The sequence below is a fragment of the Asparagus officinalis genome, chromosome 1 (assembly GCF_001876935.1).
Source record: "Asparagus officinalis chromosome 1, Aspof.V1, whole genome shotgun sequence".
In the NCBI taxonomy this organism is placed as follows: Eukaryota; Viridiplantae; Streptophyta; class Magnoliopsida; order Asparagales; family Asparagaceae; genus Asparagus; species Asparagus officinalis.
In genome coordinates this window covers 3,345,436-3,361,215 of record NC_033794.1, presented here as the reverse complement: position 1 = coordinate 3,361,215, position 15,780 = coordinate 3,345,436, and the positions used below count along the sequence as shown (strand labels likewise).

At 38.5% G+C, this 15,780-nt stretch overlaps 2 protein-coding genes and 1 pseudogene across 3 annotated transcripts in view; all 3 read left to right on the top strand.

Moving 5' to 3' along the window:
* LOC109846613 lies at positions 364-1,125 on the top strand (annotated as a pseudogene).
* Positions 1,242-9,540, top strand: LOC109846600 (putative lipid-transfer protein DIR1). 2 transcript variants are annotated; one of them, XM_020415851.1, is made up of 7 exons: positions 1,242-1,372; positions 1,459-1,531; positions 4,448-4,501; positions 7,986-8,053; positions 8,533-8,853; positions 8,961-9,049; positions 9,276-9,540. In XM_020415851.1, exons 5-7 carry the CDS (start codon positions 8,541-8,543, stop codon positions 9,312-9,314), a joined length of 441 nt encoding a protein of 146 aa, XP_020271440.1. In that variant the 5' UTR covers positions 1,242-1,372; positions 1,459-1,531; positions 4,448-4,501; positions 7,986-8,053; positions 8,533-8,540; the 3' UTR covers positions 9,315-9,540. The 2 variants fall into 2 exon arrangements, with proteins under 2 accessions (XP_020271440.1, XP_020271444.1); XM_020415855.1 differs by lacking the exon at positions 7,986-8,053.
* The window catches only part of LOC109846591 (protein ABHD18), a 5,713-nt gene continuing 845 nt past the window's right edge, over positions 10,913-15,780 (top strand). Inside the window, exons 1-5 of the mRNA XM_020415841.1 lie at positions 10,913-11,076; positions 12,840-13,322; positions 14,168-14,252; positions 14,365-14,534; positions 15,081-15,352. Coding sequence (XP_020271430.1) covers positions 12,947-13,322; positions 14,168-14,252; positions 14,365-14,534; positions 15,081-15,352 — 903 coding nt within the window. The 5' untranslated portion in view covers positions 10,913-11,076; positions 12,840-12,946. The remainder of the gene's footprint in view (positions 11,077-12,839; positions 13,323-14,167; positions 14,253-14,364; positions 14,535-15,080; positions 15,353-15,780) is intronic.

Sequence of the window (15,780 nt, the reverse complement as noted above, 5' to 3'; positions counted from 1 at the left end):
AAAATATTGCGAGTTACCCACGGGAGTTTTAACACGACAGATAATATTTTCAAAACGAAAAGATTAGCCCCTGATCCGCGTGTCCCCTCTGAACAAAGTCTCATCCGTTCATTGGGCACAAATCCAACGGACCAAAACCATTTCCAGCCCTCTCCGCCCAAAGCCCAACGATCCGCGTCCTTCACCCCAATAAAATCTAGTCCGTCCATTACGAACGGATCCAACGGACCAAACTCCACTCCAGCCCTCTCCGCCCAAATTCTCCCCAGCCTCCCCCCACCCTCCCCATCATAACCCCCACACAAACTACCCGCAGAGTCATCAAGCAGAAATCCCAAACGCAAAACCTAGAACAAGACAAAAACCCTAGAAATGGCGAGAACCAAGCAAACAGCGCCGCAAAATCCACCGGCGGCAAGGCTCCCCCGCAAGCAACTCGCCACCAAGGCGGCCCGCAAGTCGGCGCCGGCGCACCGCGGCGTGAAGAAGCCCACCGGTTTCGGCGGCCGGACCGTCGCTCTCAGTGAGATCCGAAAGTACCAGAAAAGCACCGAGCTTTTGATCCGAAAGCTGCGTTTCAGAGGCTGGTGAGGGAGATCGCCCAGGATTTCAAGAACCGATCTCAGGTTCCAGTCGTCGGCGGTGGCGGCTGCTGCAGGAGGCCGCGGGAGGCCTACCTGGTGGTTGGGTTGTTTGAGGACACGAAATCTGTGCGCGATCCACGCTAAGGGTGACGATCATGCCAAAGGATATTCAGCTTGCGAGGAGGATCAGAGGGGAGAGGGCTTGAGGGTTGGGTGTTTTGTTGATGATTTGTTCCCTGTGGGTACGGTGAATGAAATTTGACGTCTTTCTTTTTGGGAAACCTTTAATTGTTAAGATATCTTTGTCGTTTCTTTGATGGTTAGAATGCCTAATATCTCTAATCTGAGTTGGTCTTTTCGCAAATGGAACCATGAAGTTTCTATACTTTGGATTGATTTGAAACAACGTAGTCTTGTTTTGTGACATTAGGTCATGTTGAATTTCGTGTTCATGGTGGTTTGTAATCTTTGCGAAGGCAGGGGCCTTGGTTTATTGCGTTTTAAGTGGAAATTTGTATAATAATGAATAGCGTTCTCGTCTTGTTTTTGTTATTTTGATTGAGAAGTCATCCGACCCTTTTTATGAACTTAGAAAGTAACAATATTTTGGAATTTTAGGTTGAGAAGAGCAGGAATATATTTACTGATCTTTTTTCGTCATTTATACCAAAGCTATGATTTTGTCATTGGACTTGACAAATTACTGGTATTTACCCCCCCTTTTCATGGTTGTAGGTAAGGCTGATCATTATCAAAGTAGGAAACAAATTCTTTATTTGCTGAAACTGGTAACAAATTCTATTTCTGCATGCCTGTTCCTTTCCATTTATTGCCAATTTTTAGGATCAATATATTCTTTACATGAATTTTTCAGGATTAATATATTTTAGAGTAGCACTGTGGAATTCTTCGTCTTGGATTGGAATGTCGCTTGGATACTAGACTAGGTAACACCAAAACAGAAGTCTTTTCCAAGTTTAAAATATTTGTTATGGTAATGTATACAAACAGGTGAGGAAGTTATTCCTTTCCTAGCACGAGATCTACCATTCAAGTAGCAGAACAATATGGTGACATCCCCAGTTAGATCATTTCTATATTTCTGTCATGTAGAATTCTCAAATTAAGAGGAAGTAGAATAAAGCAGGGAGACACTAGCACATTGCATCAATAGATTCCTCGAGTCTGATCCCTTTGAGAAGTAGGCTCTCCTTAGCAAATCCTTTGAAGGAACAGGGATGTGGAAGGAAATTTAAAGAAAGCATGTTAAACAAATGTTGAAAGGATATAGCGGCTGTACATTGCATCAATTTGGAGCAATTATAAAGAATAGTCTTAGGGCTCTTGTCCTTGCAATAGCATAAAGCTAGAACCTAGATAAAAAAAATAATCAGTTTATTGTGTTTAAAAGATTATTCAGTGAATCTAATCCCAACCAATTCTCAACTACTTCAGGCCACTTACATTTGATGCACCTTCTCCTTTCATGAATCATGAACTCCAGCAGCCATAACTGCATGCGTTTCTTGCCAGTCTAGCTCATGACAAACGGCTCCTTCACTGACCTCTATCAAGAGCTTCCCTCACTTTCTGTCTATATAATCAACGCCGTATCTCTCCAAGTTCTCATCAACATTAGGCTATTTGGCATAAGAACCAATGAAGCCAAATGCAGTGAGCATGTGCATGATGTTGTTAGCATGTACTATAGGAACAGGCTTATTGGGCCGTCCCGTCCTGTCCCTTGATTCGTGCTTGCCAAAGTTCTACTTGATCATGATGCAGTTTACCCCGTGCAGTCCGGCAGTGGTGCCGATTAGCCCGTCACCCCCTAGCAAGGCCTGTTGCGATGCGATCAGGACTATTGGCCAGACTTGCTTCTGTTCTTTCCTAAATGGGCCCCCATTGACTGGCGTGGACCGCAATTCTTCTTTGCAGCTTCCTAGCAAGTGCTTTCTCAATTACGAGCCTTGCATGTAATCTCGCTATCCATGTATCCATTGTTCTTATGGAAACAATAACATTGTTAACAAACCTGCTGATCAAGTTCCATTGTTAGGTAATGTCAGGGGCTGATATGATTATCCTGTGTAGGCTGTCTATTTTTGATTTTTGAGATTCGATAGAACTTTTGAGGGATTTGAGTAGTATTCAGGTTTGATCAGCTAAAAACAAAAATCGGAGCTCGGTTTAGGTAAATCTATCTCTTGGTCTTTTTAAGATACCACATATAATATATTGATGGCTAAGACTTGAAAAATTGGACTCAGTTTCGGTGTTGAATTTTATCCAACCAGGCACTAGGTCGGTGATTATATACGTAAGAATGACAATTCTATGGCGATAAGCACAGAGGATTTTTTTTCATTTGTTTTTTTATTTTGGACCTATGAGATTTACACAACTAGACAATGTGAATACCATTCTATAGAAATTCTCCTCAAATAATCTTTTGTGGAAGATCAAATGTTCTATTTGCCTGTAAAAAATAATTTCACTGTAAAATATAGTCTTTTGGCAAACTGAGGTATCGGAGAGTATTGGAGCGTTGTAACAAGGAAGTTACCGTTCAGAGACTGGTGAGGAAGCTTGCTTAGGATTTTAAGGTGGATCTGAGGTTTTAATCGTCAGCATTGGCGGCACTTCAGGAGGCGGTGGGGGCTTATTTGGTTAGGTTATATGAGAATACAAGTCCGTGCGCAATTCATGCGAAGAGAGTTACAATTATGCCGAAGGATTGTCAGTCAGTGGGAAGCATTTGAGGGGAGAGGGCTTAAGCTTTGATATAGTGTTAGGGTGCTCAATCTCTGTTGACTGATATTTTATGTTGTGATCCTCTTTGCAGTTAAGTTTATTCATTTCTTGTTATGAATGAAGAAAATCTGGATGGCTTTCTTTAGGAAATCTTTAACCGTTTGATGTCTTTTTCTTATCTTGGTTGTTCTGTAATGCTCAATTTCCTTAATCTGTGTTAAATTATTGCTGTCCATTCTCTCTTTCTCACAAAATTTGTTCCCTTTCTTATTCTGGATGAATGAAATTGGCCAAATTTATGCTTTTCATTTGGCTTCCCATATCATTGAAAACTGTGGCTAATTTAATCAGTCAATACATTGACTCTGACTGGGTTAAAAAGATTGAGCAAATGAAACAATGGGGTCAATTCTTTCGATTGTTTAAGAAGGCTATGTCTTCTTTTAGGGTTCGTTTATTTAGGAACAATGAATATATTTGCTGTGGATATTATCTTAAAAATGGGCTCAAGTGTAACATCTTAAAATTTGTGTGAGCATTGTGTTCTGAATGGGAATTCAAAACTTTAAACTTTTTGCCTGATAATTCATGATGGCTTGTAATTTATGAAGAAGGCGGTGGCCAGGCATTAAGTGGTTCAGATTGAAATAGGTATATGCGATAAAGATAGCACTTTAATTAGAGATTAGCAAACATTTTTGTCTTAATTGTTTATATAAGCAAAGTCATCTGAGCCTTTTTATCAACTTAGAGTAGCATTTTCTTTTAATAGAACATGAATCGGACTTTATCTTTGTCAATGATGGTTCTAGAAATTGTAAACAGCTGGACATTTGGTTTCATTTCTGAGTGAAATCAAGGGACGCAGGAGTTCATGTCAAGAATGTATATTTTCTTTCTTTTTTTTTAACGCAGGTCAATAACTAGCTGTTTTTTAGGCGGTAAATGAAGGACCTTGTCCTTTTTCACAGATCTGTTCGCAACTATATTTGGAATTTTAGATTGAGAAGATTGTGAATATATGTCCACGTCTTTGGCATACAACAAAGCTATGATTTTGACGTTAGGCTTTATAGTCACTGAGATTTTTCCCCCTTGTTTGATTGCAGGTTGGGCCTCTTATTTATCAAAGTGGGAAACAGTTTCATTATTTGGTGCAACAGGTAACAAATTTTGTCTAAAACTATGTTTCCTATGAGTTTTTAATGTCTATTGTATTGAATACTATTTGATGTATGTACAATTATACATACAAGGCTACAAGCAAGTATATACCCTGTCAGTTTGCTGAGGAACATGTTTAAACTGAACATAATTTATTGAATGCCTTTCTTTCTTCATGTTTTCATTTCTTTGTTCTTGTTCCTTTATATTTATTGTCATTTTTTGAGATCTAATAAAAGTTGACAATTTTTTTTTGCTTTCCTCACTTTGTTTTGCACACCCAAGTTTGTTGACCATAATTACAACAAGGAGATGTATTATAAATTACAGTAGAATTCTTAGACTGGAATTGCACTCGGGTAGTAGACTAGAGAACCCCAAAATGGAAGTCTCTTCCAAGTTTTAAACATTTCAATACAGAATATACGTAGACAAACGGGGAAGTTATTTCTTTTCTAGCATGGGATGAGATCTACCATTCAAGTAGTAAAACAATAGAGTCAGCCCCAGTGAGATCATTTCTCATCTTTCTTGATGTGGAATAGCCAAAATACATGAAAGCCAATTAACAGGTGAAATGGAGCTCTTCTAGTTAAGAATCACCCAAATCAAAACTAAGAGGAAGTGATAAAAAAAAGAAAAAAAGTAGGCGAACACTAGCATATGCGAACAATTCCGTCAGAGATGACACGGAACAAAATATGTGAAAGTAATCTATTTTAAATAAATTCCTGCAGCTAGGTTCCCTTGGTAATTAGGCTTTCCTTACCAAACCCTTTGAAGGAGCAAGGCTTTGTTAACTTTCCTTATTGAAAGAAATCTAATGCTGTAGGCGTGGAAGGAACTGTGACGGAAGCATGTTAAACAAACATGAAAAGGATACAGGGGGTATGGTGCATCAACTCTGAGCAGTTATTTTGGCTCAAATATTATTCATTGAATCTACTTCCAGCCAAAATTTGACTAGTCCAGTAGTCCAGGCCACTTACATTTGACGTGCCCTCTCCCTTCATGAAACTTGAACTCCAGCAACCATGAGTGCATGCATTACTTGCCAGTGCAGCTCATGTCAATCACCTCCTCCACCAAAACCTCTGGCACCAACACCCTTACACTTATCTGTCAATATAATAAACCTCATATGATTCCAATCTCTCATCAAAATTATTACGCATAAGAATCAATGAAGCCAAGTGCAGCGAGCATGTATCTGGTGCTGCTGGCATGGGCTATAGGAGCGGGCCTCTTCAACCGTCCTGTTGTGGCCCAGGGTTCGTGCCCCACAGTGTTCTACTTGGTGATGTTGCAGTTTACTCCGTGCAGTCTGGCAGTGGCGCCATTTGGCCCCTCACCGCCTAGTAGCGCCTGTTGCAAGGCGATTAGAAGTATGGGCCAGGCTTGCCTATGTTCTCTCCTTAATGGGCCGCCATTGGCTGGTGTGGACCGCAATGCTGCCTTGCAGCTTCCAAGCAAATGCGTTCTCAATTATGAACCTTGCATGTGATCTCTCCGTCCATGATGAACAATGACATCATTTTGAAACTAGCTGATCAAGTTTAATTATTAGGCAATCAAGGAAAATTTTGCGATTGGTTATTGCTTGCTAATTTTAGGTGACCTATCAGCTGAGAAATTCAATGGAACTTTTGGACTATTTTGATAGTTAGGCTTAATAAGTTAATGAAGATTGGGACTCGTACATGTAAAATCTCTGTTCTGATCTTTCGGAGATATTACAAAAAGAATTTTCTGTTGATATTTTGGACTCTGTTTTGAACTTTGAGTTTTATCCAACCCCTTGGAGCCAGTAGGTTGCTGATTATTTATGCAGTAAATGAAAATTCTATAGGAATGAAAAGGGAGAACCTTATGCACTTGGTTTTTGTTCTACACTAATGAGGGGAACCTATCGTAAATATGTGAATATCATACTACATGAAATCTCCTTGCACAATTTGTATGGAAGAACAAACGATTATCACTTATGTTGCGAAATTTAGCTGTTGATTGTTGTCTACCTTTTAATAATAAAAACTACAAAAAACCATCCTTTAATTCAAAGGAAACGAATGTTGAGATGGATAATCAGCAATACAAGAGACGAGTTATGAACAAACGTAGTTATTGTAAGAGAGAGTAACAATGACAAGTGCAAGTGGCAATCTAATCACATGTAATCCACGAAGCTGATAAATAAACTAATTGAAATGTATAATTTGAATTGAAGGTTCAAGATGAAGTTCAACTGTGAAGGGACATGCAGTCAATACTGAAATAAGAAATGGTCGCCAAACAGGTTCCTTTCTCCGAGTAAATTGTATTGTGTTGCAAACAGCGTTTGCAATCTGTTCCATTCATTTGTCTTTTATCTGCTTCAAAACTTAACAGATAACTCTCTTTTTCACGAGGCTTGAACTTTGTTTTTTATCCAGTATTGTTAGATGCCTTGATGCTCAATGATAAGGTTTATGGGATAGGTAAGTATGAAATCAAAGTGTCTACCATTGAATGGCACAACACTCATGTTAAAGTTCAAAATGGTAGTCCTTATCTCAGCCACTACATTACTCTTGAGAACATCCTTGCCTTCAGATTGCAGATAGCTCAATCCAAATTCTAATAAATTCTTGTGTTAAGAGTTCCCATGTATTGCTCCATGTTAACTCAGCTTAGGAAGAAAGCAATTTGGATAGCCAAGCTCATTGAGGAAATTGTAGAATTCCAAATAACCTCACATCATATGGTATTAAGGTGGTACCTCTCGTTCTCTATGTCGGTAATCCCCATTCTCCAAAGGACTTCATGATAAATCCATAGACAATTGTCTTACCAAATTGAAAGCCCTGATGTCTTTTTTCAGCTTCATCTCTGCGCCCTCATCACTAGCTATATCAAGTTATCAAGAAAATCCTTCACTCTTTCTTTAGGAGTCTATGTTCCTCCATAATCTGAAGCATATTTCATAAAATTGTAAAAGGAGAGGTTTAAAAAGGTATGCAAAGGGTGTACATTTTTTTACAGATCTATGAAAGCTGGAAAGAAGAATAATGTATGGTTAAGATGTTTGCATATAACAGAAATATTAATTTACAACCGTACAATCGTAACTTATCACATATTTTATGGTATGCAAAGGACATTTTCCTTTACTGAAATGAGGGGCAGAACAATATCTTTGTCAATGCTGGCTTGCCCAGAAGATCAAGCTCCATGAGTAATTTATGTCATTGAGATAGACGAATTTGGTTGCATTCTGAGTTCAAACCGAACTGGCAGTTAAAATCAGGATCTTGCTCTTCACATTCTCAGAGATCTGTTAATAATTCTAGCGATAGTATTTAGTATTAGCTTTATGGCTGTTTACTGTTGAGACTGTCTCAAGGTGACCTGTATTGTTCTAACAATGAATTTACGAGCTTGACTTTCAGTACTGAAAATCTGAAAGTTACTGGCTCATATTTTGATCCCCTTTCTCGGTTTCAGGTTGGGTTACGTTTGATCAGGGTAGGACACTTACTGCATTATTTGGATAGTTCTCACTTCAGGACCAGGTAGCAATTTGTATTTAGAACTAATGTTTTCTATGTAGTAAATGAAGTTTATGTGTAGTTGTATTAATAGAACTCCAGTTTGCATGCACTCCTATGTTTTTTTTCTCCTACAATTTGTTTCATCACTTCTTGAATTATTATTTCTGGCATGTTGTATTTGCTTTTGCTTATTTGCTTGCCATACCCAAGTTTGTTAAGTTATAGGGTTCTTGGCCTTGTATTTCATAAATCCTAGAAGGACAAAAACCATCAGTTTATTTTTTTTGATTGGTAATCAAACTTGCCCGCAGATATTAAATGCAATATTTACCTTCATGAATCGTGAACAACCACCGCCACCATAAGTTCATGAAATTCTTGCCACTCGATCTCATGTCAATCACCACCTCCACCAAAAACCTCTAAAAATGACACCCTCATGCTCACACCTCACCATATCTCTATATAACTAACCTCGTGCACTTTTCCATTGTTTATAGAATCATCAATGAAGTCAGGTTCAGCGAGCATATGCCTGTTGATCCTAACATGGGCCTTAATATTGGGCCTATTGGGCCATCCTGCAACGGCCCAGTCTCCGTGCTCAACCTCGTTCTTCTCTGTGCTTGTGCAGTTGATGCCATGCAGGCCAGCAGTGGCCCAGTTTAGCACTGTGCCGCCTAGTGAAGTCTGTTGCAATGCAGTGAGGAGTCTGGGTCAGGATTGCCTGTGTGCTCTCTTAAATGGGCCTCCGATAACGGGAGTTGACCGTGATTCAGCCCTGCAGCTTCCCAACAAGTGCAATGTCAATTCCGTGCAATGTAAATCTTTCCCTTCCTCTCTCTCTCTCTCTCTCTATCTATGAAGTCATCCTGTGAAATCCAGACGATGTTTTTTCTCACATTTGGTTGACATTGTCATGTGGCAGTAAGTAACAGATTGCTGTACAGTCGCATGTTGCCCTCAATTGACAGTAAATTGAGGGCAAAAGAGTTAACATCGTCTGAGATTCGGGAGGTGCGTGCATTTATACAGTAGTTCAGGAGGCATTAAGTAGTTAGGCCATCTAGTACATCGATATATCTAACCCACCCTTACAACTATTGTGACAGTAGCAGAATCATTCTAAAACTCGCGGGTTCATATCGTCAGATGTTAATTAAAATTAAGATAACATTGGTTAAACTGAGTATTGAGGCTAGAAGCTCATCACAAAAGGCTCTTTGGCTTTGATGTTTTGCAGGCAGCAGCCCTTGATCAGAGGAGAAGCAAGCTCTTGTGACACGAGATAATGAAGTGATCATTGTAAACTAATGTACTGAAATGTAATAACTTGGTATCAATGATGCCTCTCCTTAAGGAAATACCTCAATTTGAACAAAAGTTGTGTCTGGATGGATGGAGGTTATATTGTTGGTACTGTAACTTGGGATCTCGCAATAGCCATCTCTACATTTTTATCGTTTGGTTTGATCTCTGAATGGATTATATTTTAATGTCTTCTGGTACATTTGTATGTTTTTATTCTTTCTTATCTGGATGGATTGGTGTTAGCAAATCATTGTGCAGGAGAAAATTCACGTTTTCATCCTCCTATTAGTGGGATGCTAGTTTTTCATGTTAACTTTATGTTTTTCTTTTAAAACTTTCCACTAAAGAGTCTTATCGGACCCATTCCTATAGGAGTGAGGTGATTTGCACTACATATATAACAGCTGTAATTTTCAAGCTAACCCTCTGACTTCATATAAACGGTATAGATTAATCTATTCCATTCATCGTTCTGAAAGAAGGGAAAATTTGCAAAATAGTCCGTTTTTACTAATTATTTAGCAAAATAGACCGTTTTGCTAAATAATTAGCAAAATAAACATTTTTTTTTGAAAAAAAGAGGTCGATTTTGAAAAACAAGACTCAGAAAACATACGGGACTACTAGTCCCTTATGTTTAGAACCAACTTAATCACGGATTAGTGACTCAGAAAACATACGGGACTAGTAGTCCCGTATGTTTTCTGAGTTCATCTTAATGTTTTGTAAAATTTTCTGAGTTCACTAATCCGCGATTAAAACATACGGGACTAGTAGTCCCGTATGTTTTCTGAGCTGTTTTGCAAAATATACCTCTTTTTGGTCTGTTGGCAAAAAAGAGGTCTATTTTGCTAATTATTTAGCAAAACGGTCTATTTTGTTAAATAATTAGCAAAAACGAACTATTTTGCAAATTTTCCCTCTGAAAGAATCCTCGCCATTTTGTACTAATTGTCTAGCTTAAATGAGATTTCTTTGCGACCAATTAATTCATCACACTTAAAAAGCTAAAATTTTGAGGAGTTGGAATTTATTTTGCAATCCTCAATTCTTTATCCGACTTCTTACCTAATTCATTCCTAACAACCTAATCTATCACAAAATTATTCATTTCTTATTTAAAAAAAAAAAAAACAAATCCCCGGCCCCGAACATTTTAATAACATCTGTCCCACTAATAGCCGTCCTAATCCTAATTACAAGCTTAATCTAAAAGGCCACTCGAAAGAAAAATAAACCTGAAAAGTCCGTCACCCAAAACGTCAACCGCTATTGTCACATCTTGAGTCACCTTTCCCGGTCCCTTTACTATTGGAGCTCCGATCTGGTGGCATTATCCTTCGAACATCGAGATTCCCTCCGATGCCTGCGCACCCTTATCTTTTTTTTTAACATCCAAATCTAAACACACCCAAGTCCACGGCCCCCGACTACCCGCCCGCTGAAAGGATTGTGGGCCCCATTTATCACTCTCGCAGCGATTCCCGTGTGGCCCACACACCCTCCTCGCCCACGGTTTTCGTTTTCCGCCCTCGTACGAAATCTCCCGTTATAAAATTGAAGGGCAGCGTTTTAAGTTTAACCTCAAAATTCCCCGGAATTTTTTATTTTATTTTATCGTGTTTTTGGCTCCCAGTGCAAATGCCGGTGCCTTGATTAGATTGCGGCATCGATCGAATATCGTGGGATTTTTCTGCCGGTTTCATGCCGAATGCACGTCGATTTGGATCCAGGTACACTATCTTCGTTTTGTTCTGGTCTCAATCTCTGTGTTTGTTTGATGTTGCTGCTGTTAATTTGTTGATGCTCGTCCCTCCTCGTGAAAGTTCTGATTTTTGTGTTATTTTCGCTTTATTTGTTTGGGCAAAAAAAAATTTCTTTTTCTTTTGGGAATTAGGGTTTTCTTCTGCTGCGGAATGTAGTAGAAATTTTATTTTTTGCTACTTTAATTAATTTGTGGAATTTGTAGACAAAGTTTTAATCAATTTTTAATCATTTATTGTGTTTATTATTATTATTTTGTATGATGGCTAGAGAGTTAGTTTAATTGGGTAGCAATAATTTATGTAGATTCTTATATAATCTGGACTTATTGGATTGCTAATTAAATGGAATTCAAGTTCAAAGGGTTGATAAACCAAAGAGGGCATCTTTTATGGAGTGGCAATAATGAAAAATTGAAAAGAATAAGTTAAGGTTAACTCTGAGAGCTTCAGATGATGTGGGTAATAATGTAGAAGGTAACCCGCAGGGTTGGCGCCCTGCTCCGCTTTTGTTGGGGGACAGCGGGCTAGTCCTGTGTTCGAATCCCCCAGCAGGTAAAGAACCCTCGGGCCAGTGCCAGCCATGACACGAACAGGGATTGGTCCCATCCATAATAAGGTGTGGGGATACCTCGTGGGAAACCAAAAAAAAAAAGTAAGGAGGAAAAAAGGACCTGAGCTTGCAGACACGATGAAATTAGAGAGTAGAGACCTAGCTTAAGGAATAAAATGTCCTAGTAATGAAAGAAGAAAACAGAGAAAGATGGTACTATGTATAAGTTTAACGACAATTGCACATGAGAACTTAAGGGCAAACCTTCAACTGATGGCACCTATTATAGATGTTTTTGATATAATAGGGCTGCGAAGTATTTAAAAAAAACCTTTCTTAATAGGAGATTTGATTTTGTGGTATCTACTGATATTCGCATTGATCTATGGAGGGCATTAGAGATAAGGAATTAACTAAGAAGTGAGGGCATCTATAGTAACTTAGAGATTTGATCCATTGAGGATTATATGAGAGAGAACCAGTTGAGTTGGCTGGGACACATGCAAATAGAAATCATCAGTGGCCTGTTAGGGGTGCTAGAATCATAGTTGATGAAGTGCCTGGAGCTAAATGTAATGGATTAAGGTAGTAATAAGCCAAATATGTATTATGTATAGCTTATAGCTGAAAAATTGGCTCAAAAAAAGTAAAGATTGTAAGAAGAATTACTATACTTGCTAACTTAATGGAAGAGATGGATCATAAGATAGGCGAATGGAGAAAAAGATTCATTTAACCAGTCATCAAGTTTTGATATAAAGATTTTGTTGTTTGTTGTTGTTGAATCTGTCGCCGGAGCAAGTTTAGACCCATAGTTGATAACATATGCATGTTCCTCATTATTTGAGGGACTGTCAATATCCTTCAGGATGTTTGACATTCTGAATCCTTCTTTTGCATCTATCCTTTATTCTCTATCAGTTAATATAGTTGTCTCGCAATTCATGGGCTTATTATTGTTTTACTATTCATGTATGTTGAACTTAGTACATTCAACACATGGGAAAGTACATTTTGTCAGATAAGATTGAAATCCCTTCCTGTTTTGTGTGAGTCTGTAGCCTTTGTGTGACTCTGTAGCCTGTACTATTTGATTCTCATTCAGTTCCTAAAGATATTGAAATACTTTTTGGTGGTGATCAGCATGTAACTTATTTTATTTGCCTTCTTTCATTTGCAGGTTTTGATCGAGTACTTTGAAGAATAAGGATTGTTTTCGTGTAGATTGGATAAAGACTAGCTTGCAGTCTCTAAGTACTTCGGAGATTTTTTTTCCTTTATGCCGAGATGGTGTCAGTAAATTTGGGAGTTATTCATTATGTACTGGATCACATTTATGGGGCATTTCTTCACCGAACCAAATTAAGCACACCTTTTTTCTCAAGGGGATGGGGAGGGAGCAAACTCGATTTGTTGGAGAACATGGTTAAGCAGATTTTTCCGGACGCTGCTATACAGAATTGGCCACCTAGTCAGGTGCAGCCCATATGGAAAACAGTGTGGGAAACCAAAAATGCACAACTAAGAGAGGGCATTTTCAGAACTCCATGTGATGAGATGCTGATCAATGCATTACCTCCTGAGAGTCATACTGCAAGGGTTGCTTTCCTTGCCCCAAAATTTGTACCGCCGCAGAAGATGGCCTGTGTGGTTCACTTGGCAGGTAAGTTATTTTCGTTTGCTCTGATGCTCTAATTGTTATGGGATTTGTTATCACATATGCATAAATTAGTATCACCATGTCAGAGTAGTCAAGAGATAGTAAATGCTCAATTTGTCTTAATTTCCTCTAGATTAAAATCTATTCATTTACTATCCTTTACTTATGACTTATAAGAATCTAGACACTGGATATGGCTCCACAAAACCAAGTGTAAGAATTTGTATACTAACGTAATTTTGGAAGTGCATACAACCTTTTTTTTTCGGACAAATTTTCAAAACCGACCCTTTTGGGTTTTTAATTACAAAAAACGACCGGTTTTGAAAATATTTACAAAAATCGATCTATTTAGCTGAAAACAGGTCGGTTTTTTTAAATTTTTTTGGAAAACTTCACGGGAGTTGAACTCCCGTGAAGTTTTTCTCATAACAAAACTTCACGGGAGTTGAACTCCCGTGAAGTTTGGAAGAAAAAATTTCAAAAACCGACCCAGTTTCAACCAACTGGGTCGGTTTTTATAAATAAAACTGAAATAGGTTGTTTTTTGCAATTAAAAATCCAAAGGGGTCGGTTTTAAAAATTTGTCCTTTTTTTTTCCTTCATGTTTTTACAAAGGGTTGACACCTGTGTCCTGTCAGGACATTTTTTCTTTTAGGTTTTATTCTATGTTTTTGCAAAGCCCTCACCAAAGATTTGAACTTTGAAGTGACCTATGAAGTATAAATAAGATAGGATAAAGAGGAGATACATAAACCATTAATTTCCCTATAGTTTTTTTCTTGAAACTTTTGGACTATTTATGAATCATGTTACATAAGGGTAAATGGCATGCTGGAATTTTGCAGGCACCGGGGACCATTCATTTGAACGAAGACTGCGGCTTGGTGGACCATTATTGAAAGAGAATATAGCAACAATGGTGCTTGAGAGGTGGGAAGTGTTTCCTGTCAACTCTTTTTACAAGCACTAGATACATGGATGCAAAAACTATGGCTTTCCTTTTGGCAATTGTAGGTATTAACCCAAGCTAAATCTGCTGCAGCCCATTCTATGGACAGCGGCGTCCCGTGCTGCAGCGTGGTGCAAAGCTTCAATGTGTCAGCGACTTGCTGTTACTAGGAAGAGCCACCATTGAGGAAGCCCGCAGTCTGTTACACTGGTTAGAGGTTGAGGCTGGTTTTGGAAAGACGGGAATTTGTGGGCTTAGCATGGGTAATGAAAAGTGTTCAAGTTCTGCTTTAATATATGCAAATAAGAAATTGATTAATCTGGAATAGGTTCTGCTCAGATAATCAATCCCCCCAAAACTTACACCTTTATATTAAAAACTAGAAAACTAGCTAAATAGCTCCATAGTTAATTTTTAAGAGTTTTACAGATAGATCCCTTGTACTACTGCCCAGTTTTGGATAGAGGCACTATAGTTTTCTTGTTGCAGATAGACCCCCGGCGTGAAATATTTTGACTCTTTTACCCTCAGAGAAAGAGAAAGTTGTTTTTTATAAGTAAACCTCCTAACATGAAAGAGGCCAATTATAAATTAAAAAAAATCACTCAAGGTTCCATCTGTTCACTCAGGGTCCATCTCCACAATAGAACTGCAGGGGGTCTATCTGCAATCAAGTGTATCCACAATCAGCTCCTTAAAAAACTATCTTTCTAGACTAACGACTTTACTCATACCAAGCTAAATTACATTTCCTCAATTTTGAAATTGGTCTTTAAAGCTTAGTATTTGAAATTTTGATATATTTCCAGGGGGTGTACATGCTGCGATGGTTGGGTCTTTACATCCTACTCCTGTTGCCACGCTGCCATTTCTAGCACCGCACTCTGCTGTTGTAGCTTTCTGCGAAGGCATCTTGCAGCATGCCACTGCTTGGGAAGCTCTTCGAGCAGATGCAGCCGAAAAGGCAGAAATGACACTTGAACAAGTGAGGGAGCGTTTGCGATCGGTACTGTCATTGACTGATGTCACTCGCTTTCCAACTCCTAAAAATCCTCAAGCTGTCATTTTTGTTGCTGCCACGGTTAGTCTGATTTTTCTCAGCTGCCTCTTTCCTGTCATATCTGATTTTAGACCTTCTAGAAAAATATAACTAGAAGGATAACAAGCCTTCAATCTGTTGCTTATTGAGCTCAACATCTCCTGGGTCTAAATTTAGATACTCTCCAAATTGAAAGCGGAACCACAACATCGTATATTTCACATTCAGTCTTTGACCTACTTATGATGCATCTAATCACTAGAAGTGGTTGATGAATGGAGGGGTAATATTTATGGTGAAATCTTTTGCTTGACAATATCTTTAAGACTATCAGCAATCTGAAGTACTTGTTCTGTAATTAACCAATGAACCAGGAAAGAAGACAGGAAGCATTACCTTATTACTAATATGTCTTTTTGGGTTAATGGCAGATACACGTTATATTCTGCACTAGTGTAGCTACTTATACC